This window comes from Oryza glaberrima, chromosome 11 (genome assembly GCF_000147395.1).
Source record: "Oryza glaberrima chromosome 11, OglaRS2, whole genome shotgun sequence".
In the NCBI taxonomy this organism is placed as follows: Eukaryota; Viridiplantae; Streptophyta; class Magnoliopsida; order Poales; family Poaceae; genus Oryza; species Oryza glaberrima.
In genome coordinates this window covers 14,113,652-14,121,507 of record NC_068336.1, presented here as the reverse complement: position 1 = coordinate 14,121,507, position 7,856 = coordinate 14,113,652, and the positions used below count along the sequence as shown (strand labels likewise).

The window sequence follows — 7,856 nt, the reverse complement described above, 5'->3', positions numbered from 1 at the left end:
ATCAACCCAAGAAAAACCGATTGAACCGCCGGTTTTCGGAAAGAACCGGTGAAAAACCGGTTAAATTGGGAGCGCCAGCAATGAGCGGAGCAACTAATCCTGCACCCCTCAAAGAGCCATCGGTTGAAACTTGAAACCGCCAGGTTCTGCTACTATTTGGAAGGGCAACACCTGCTCTGCTCAATCCAAATTAATCCTCTTTTGGAACGGCAAGCTACATGTGCCTCCTCATGCTTAGTGTTAATAACCTGTCTCAGTGTGAGCACAAACGTAGTACTATCAAAAGGCCAACATTTCAATTCTGAAACAAGCAGAAGCTCTGCTCTGTCCAAGCAGACAGAAAGAAAATGACAGACAGAAAAACATATCCTGCTATTAACCAGTCCTAAGCTTCGACCCAATGAAAAGGTCTAATGTGCGTACCCAAGACAGCATACATTACAATGAACAGGTCCGACATTATCACATCTTGAAGCCTGAAGGGATCTTGCTTTACTTTTAGGGAAGAGGATTAAAAAAGAAAAAAAAAGCTGCTCCCTAGAGGGACGCCCATCACCATCTATCATTATCATATCGAGCCATCTCTATCAGGAGAAATCCTTAGCTGCTCATAAACATACATATAATTCATACATGCACGGGTGGCGGATCCAGGCATATTCTGTGGGGGTCGGCTGACCCCACAGCTTTTTAAAAAACACCCTACAAACCTTGATTTTCAGGTATAAATTCAAAAAATTTAGAGAAATGACTCCACTTAAATACAAATTACTAGTAATTGACCTCACAGGATTAAAGTCCTAAGCTCCGCCATGCACCCCAGCCTTTTACTGATTATCTGGAAGGTCGTCGAGGATGAAAGGGCCAAGCTTCCCTGATCTGAAAAGAGTCAACAACTTCTTGGAGGCCGGACCATGCGTTTCATCAAACGGTTTGTGAGGTATCCTGAACACCTTGCGAAGAGCGACAAGCTGTGAGTCTATCAGGCTTTCAAGCTCGTTCTCATCCTCAGTGTTGTCCGCGAAGTCCATAAATGTACTGCAAAGTGTTCTCTGGACCTCCATCACCATGTCCTGGAGAAGAGGGGCGAGGTTTATGAACTTGTACAAAATAGATAAGAGAACTCATTAATTGCCACAGTACGATGGGCAGCACAATTAGGTGCGAAGGTACAATCTGTACCTTACAAATAGTTGCACAAATTTGGTTTTCTGATTAAATGTACATAGAACGGCCTATTGTAATGCAACAAGTTCATGACATGACAGAAAATAACGGTAAGAGTTAACTAGGAAGTTTAGCGCACACGGCAATCTTGAAATGCAGTCAGTCAATAATGTCATAAGGAGAATATATACTAAAAACACGATCCCACAAAAGAAAATATATCAAACATGAGCGATTGGCAAGTCAACAGACGTACCATGTTAATTGTTCAACTACATTAAAATAATAATGGACAGATCTAACCATTGGACATAATCACATGGTGTCACCAACCACACATGGCATCAAGTCTATCCAGGGGATGCTTTCCATGGTCCACGGTGCCAAAGACAACCCAAAAGTAGCATGATCATACAAGCTTACAACCATAATCCCACCAGCCACCCCAATGTTTCTGTAAGATACACCAACTACACATTGCACACAGGCAGAGTGGCCCAATGTGTGTGTGTGACAAACAACATTGAGGTTAACATGTCCATATAAGTACTCCAGCCCAACAAGAACAGGCTGCTAGCTGATGATGTGCCTTTTCTCAAATCTCAACCACCATTAATGTCTCCTATAAGCCAAGGGTTGAACTAAAGCGCGTACAAATCTACACCAATGGAAACATGTTGCAAAACTGAATACACTCTTTCTCCACTGATAATATTGGAGAAACATATTGTATCAATGCTAAGGTAATATTGTTTTTTTTTTGGTTGAGAGTTTCAGGTGCTGCATGGAGCAGAATAGCACCTGAGCTTAAAACCAACAAAAACACATCCCAACAGTCATAGCAAATTCTGAATAAATTTAAAATGTGTTGTCATCCATCACTCCACACAAGTTCAAATCTAGATTTGATGTACACTTGGAGAAATAAAAAAAGACATTCTTCTGACAGTAATAATTTTTATTTCCAATGCCTTTTTCAGCAGAGTTTATGTTAATTTTACTCCATGTTCAAATTTCAATTTGAAATTTTACAGAGTAATGGATAACGACATACTGTATGCTACTTTTTCGTAGATATTTTTATAAATATGTGCACACTATTTTTGTTGGTTTGAAGCTCAAGTGCTCCTGTGCTCCACGGAACACATGAAATTTCCCAACTAAATGACGTTGCTCGATGACAGCTATAGTAAAATAAACAAATTTGCACTAAAAATATAAATATAGATATTGCTCTACATATTCTGAGATGATGGGTTTGACATGACAATGAAATACTGAAAATTGATCAACAAAAATATAATATTTAAGGAGCACAACTTAATGAAAAAAAGAACGAGAACATTTTTTTTCACCACCTTCTGAACGGTAATAATATAAATATATAATATAGGAAAAAACAGATTATTATCTACCTGGTTGTTCCAACATGTTTTGCAAGATACTAAGCCAGAATTCTGAATGATCTGCTACTTAAAAGCCAACAAACTAGCATATCCCAGTGTATAGCAACATGAACACCAGCAAAAATAAGACACTCCATGGCAAGAAAACATTATTAGCAAGGGATAAGTTACCATTGGACTTCTATAATCATAACTGCATAATGTTTTGAGATCTAAGCATGAAAACACAATTTTTCAGCAAACCTCTAACCACAACATGGTAGAATGATATGTGATTCTTAAATTTCATTTAACACGCCCTTTCTGAAGGGCAGCCATTCAACCTCAAGAGGAAAAGAGAAAATGCACCGTAAAACCACTGGATGGACAGTTAGTGTTATAAGGATTGATCAAATGTTACATAATGCTTAATCCATTTAGTAGTCAATTGATGCCTTCATTTAATAAAGGGGAAAAAACAGTGAGATAATTGTACATACAACAGGTTAGTAATATCAAACATTGCATGTTATTCTGCAACTTATAAAAGCTAGCTGTATACTCGGATGCAATTTTATGATCTTTGGCTGCATCAGATTTTGAAACGGATCCAGATGGTGAGATCACTCATATATGATTATTTATTTTGTGGTATAATCTGCAAAATATTGATCAATGTGGTCGCCAAGCCTGGATAAATTTATTCCATCCAAATTTCATCATATGTATACATGGGGAGTTCCGATTATGTTGCCCAGTTATATCCCCATAACGATGGTTTCCCATGCAGTAAACTTTCTGATAAGAGTTGGTACCTGTACATATAAGACGTCAGAGTTATTTGGTCGCCTCCTCCTTCGTGGTGAATCTCTATAGTCTTTTTCATTACTATTGAATGCATCTTCATTGAATTGTTCTCTTCGGTAAACTAGTCGCTCCCAATGTAGAGGGGTTTTTCTAATATTAAGAAGAGACAATAAATATTTCGCTATACGCTCCTCTCCAACCACAGAGTCCTTGACGGCTCCTGTAAATAATATAAAAAGGGCTCTAGCAATGTGGCAGTACAAGTATGGACAACTTGATATCAGTGATAGGTAAAACAAGAGTAAACCATGATTAATCTTGTGTTTATCAAATATGGATAAGTTCTCTAAGCAGAGAACACGATAATATTCTTATTCTTCAGATGAATTCGTGCACAGAAGAGAAAATACAGAAGCTAAAATAATCTAACCTGTCAGAGCAAGCTTTAAACCAGTCTCCATGTCTGGAATGCTTGGTACTAGAACACCTGGTGTATCAAGTACATAAATGCTCGGCTGGCTTGAAATCTATCCGACACAAGTATTGCTGTTAATCCACTCGATTATAGCAAAAAGAAAACAAGAAAAAAAGAAACCATCTGATCAATGATTAGTCACTATGAATGCATTTACTTGAACCATGTAATCGCAAACTAAGCAAACTGATGGTGCACAAAAGAACGGAGTCAGGGTAGATGGCAACAGGAAATGGATTGGAACCGTAATAAGGCTGGACATGAGATATGCTGAACTGGATATGGCAGCTTAAGTGGGTCTAAGTGGCCTGTGGTGTGGGATGTGTTTAATTTGTAGGCAAAATGATTCAGGAGGTAAATTTTGGATCAAACAAAGGTAATCTTTATCTCTTAAGCCTCATTTTTCCTGTACTCTTCCACAGTTAATACCTATTATCCTAACATAGGACTGAACAAGAAAGGCCTAACTATATTGTAACGTGAATTGTGGAAACTTAATATATTTTCAGACAAAGAAAGGGAAAAGAGTCTAAGCTTGTTACCATCCATATCCATGGACATGAGCCTCATCCATTCATTTTGTCACATCTAGTATTTAATATGAAAATTAAAGAGCAACAAGCAAAACAAAACGCAGATATAACACATGTGGGATAGAATAATACAACTGAAAAACGTCAGATTAACATGTGCTATCATGAATATTTCTCATATCTAGTTCAATATTACCGACGGAACATGTGCTATCATGAATATTTCTCATATCTAGTTCAATATTACCGACGGACTGGATTCATCAATCTAGCAAACTAAGAGATGTTGAGAAAATATTGGACTTACAGACTCACCTTATATCCTGCAATATCTTGAGTAACACCAGGCAATGGTCCTACTGTAGCTCGCTTGTTCTTATCTTGCACTGGGAGTAGAGAAACAACAAACATGAATAGTCAATCATAAATTAGATGCATATATATTTTACTCTGTAAATATTATACCTGGAAAACGAGAAGTGACAATTCTATGAATGGAATTTATGAGGGCAGACTTGCCAACATTGGGAACACCAACAACCATAACAAGAAGTGTGGGCTCTTTTGAGATTGCTTCCTTTAGTTTGAACTCCACTAGCCCAAGAAGCTGTTAATTAACAAGAGTTATAAAAATACTAAGAATGTAAAGTATCTTAACTGGTTAAGTCATATGGAATGTTAAATTAGCCAGAACACAGTCTGTACCATACAGAAGCTGCAAGGATGAAGGATGTTTGCATGAATAGAATAGCATTGTTGCAGAACATATACTGATATACAGCTGCATTTCATTCAAGTTTTTAGTTTTTCCTATAGAAAATGTCTGGGGGTAAGGAGAGCAAATTTAGGTGGTTAAATGTAATAATTGAGGACTTTACTGGCACAGATAGACATATGTATCAGCATTTTGTACGAAACAAAAAAGATTTGCTTCCTTCATTCATTTCAAGAAGCATTGTTTTGAATTTTCGGATGGATGCACCAAGGAGGAGCAATGTTACTTATATGCAAAGTGCAATTACCTTATAAAAATAAAGATAGTACACTTCCACTAAATGACCCCAAGAAAACTTAAAAAAAATCAAATAAATTTGAATGCAGTGTAAATTTACTAATTTGTTGGAAACTATTTAAAATACTTTACAAAACGATTGGTCCACTGCACCTTAGAAATACCAGTTATACAAATTTCAGCAAACACCAATCAGTATTCTAAATGCTAATAGGATAAACAATAGCCTACTCTCAACATTACGCTAAGGTTTTGGAGCACATCACCACCTGCCACTTATGATATAGGTAGCTACCTCCTGTGTATTGCACTGGTTTTCATGTAAGTATATACCATTCTACTTCTTTAGTTGAACAGTGCTGTAAAATTAATTTCCTGATACTCAGGAATGGCCGTTGCATGCATGATGCATGTAATTTCGAAAGCACCTAGCTTTGTTATGTTTCTCTGATACAGTAATGCTCCTCTACAAGATACTTATTATCAATTCATGCATGGATGCAGTTGGAGGCAAGGCATTCATACTTGCATCTTGACCACTGCATGTTTTTATTGGTTACTTTGGTAAGTGACTGGATTTCTAGGAATTTGAGCATAGAGGAACACAACAAAGAATAGGAGGGAGTATATTCTAATTTTAAAATGACAAAATGATCAACTTGAAATCTGAAACTAAATAGAATCATATGAATCAAACATATACATTATATAGAGGATGCAATAATTTTAGAAAACCCTAAGAATGCCACATCTTATTACATAGATTCATCTATAGAGAATCAGTATAGAGTACACCAAAAGCATTGTCAACTCCTCTTCTTAAAGCTTAGAGACATATATTATGTTAAGTTTACAATAGAAAAAAAATGGATAAAATAGGAATTAACAGTCAACTGACCTGACTAACAGAACTGGTGCTATGTGCATTTATCGAAATGCAATCCTGCTTACATGATTCAAAATGATGAAGCCACCTCTGCAAATAATATGTAAAATTCTTGTGAGTAAATAATAAATCATATTTGCCAAACAACATAACTGGGAAGGTACATGAAAGTAATAATGTTTCAACATGAATTGACAACTAAGTTTGAGGAGCTGAGCTAAAAATCAGTGTACACTTACATTCATTATATTAGGATTTGCTAGATCTTTCTTGTTTAGAGCAAGGATACGCCTCTTAGATGCAAGCACAGGTTGAAGGTCTTCATTCGCTGAGGACAACGGAATCTGGACATAACTTACAATAGGTGTACATCAGTAATCAGAGGAATACAATACAGACGAACAAACGAACTGCACATGAAAATGCAGCAATAAAAAATCAAAAGATGATAATTGAATTGAATGGAACATTATTCACCAACTTGTTTTTTTTTAGATAATGGAAATACGTTACATCTCCAGCCTCTGCCCGTAGGCACACAGCCAAATTATTCACCAACTTGTAAAAGACAATTTCTAAAAGAAAAAAAAAGAACTAGTTTTAAAGTAAGTAGAAGCTACTTAAGCACGAGGATCACAATTATAGTACATAGAGTATGAAACTCTGCACAATCAAGTGCTGTTTCGGAGTTGATTCCACTACTCACGTTCCACCGCATTCCTACATGACACACTCACAGACAGGCGAGACATTTCGTCGAACACCGTCGGAGCGACTAGAATCACCCACCGAGCGGCATTTATTCGAGAAGGCGAAGAAAGAGGCAGGTATACCGAGGAGCGCAAACGGAGCGGAGCGGAGCGCGGCACTCACCCGGGCGTCGCGGACCTCGAGGACGAGGTCGGCGAGCTTGAGGCGGTCGCGGATGGCGCGCGAGGCGGCGGCCATGTGGCCGGGGAACCAGTTGACGGCGCCTCCCCCGGCGTTGAACGCCATCTCGCTGGCGCGCTTCCCCGCCCGCGCCAGCCCCCGCATCGTGCCCACCCCCGCGCGAGCGCGCCGCGGCGGCGCCGGATGGTGCAGTCGGCGGTGCGGTCAGACGGCGTGACGGCGTGTCGCCGCGCGTAGGCTGCGCGTGAATGGACTTCGAAATTGAAAAACCCCTCTCTCTTCTGGGCCGAAGTGGAGGCATCGTATTTACACCGTGGTTGGGCCGAAGTGGAGTATCATATCTACGAGGAATAAGTTCACTTTGACTCCCTTAAAACTGACTCGAATCTAATCCATGACCCTAAACTACAAAACCGAACTATTGAAACCGGTGCAATTTGACTCCCTTGACAGTTTTAGAGGGCGGTTTTGCTGAAGTGGCGCCTACATGGCAGTATTGACTGGGTCTTCTTTACACGTGGCGTTGACGCGGCGCTTAAGTGGCATTAGAATTAAAAAATATGCATAGGGTAATTTAGTCATTCACACAAAAAAAAATATGGGCCCACTAACAGGAGGTGCCCACATGTCAGTCCTGTTTCAATCCTTCTTCCTCCTCCCTCTCTCCCTTCTCTCTCTTTTCTCTCCCCCTTCTTCTTCC

General features: G+C 38.9%; 1 protein-coding gene across 1 annotated transcript; it reads right to left on the bottom strand.

Annotated features, from left to right (window-relative positions):
• Positions 1 to 245: 245 nt before the first annotated feature.
• LOC127753899 (short integuments 2, mitochondrial) lies at positions 246 to 7,413 on the bottom strand. Its single transcript, XM_052279348.1, has 8 exons — positions 7,139 to 7,413; positions 6,505 to 6,609; positions 6,278 to 6,355; positions 4,833 to 4,974; positions 4,683 to 4,753; positions 3,790 to 3,886; positions 3,368 to 3,579; positions 246 to 1,073 (listed from the first exon to the last, which is right to left on the bottom strand). Exons 1-8 carry the CDS (start codon positions 7,298 to 7,300, stop codon positions 828 to 830), a joined length of 1,113 nt encoding a protein of 370 aa, XP_052135308.1. The 5' UTR covers positions 7,301 to 7,413; the 3' UTR covers positions 246 to 827.
• Positions 7,414 to 7,856: the final 443 nt, after the last annotated feature.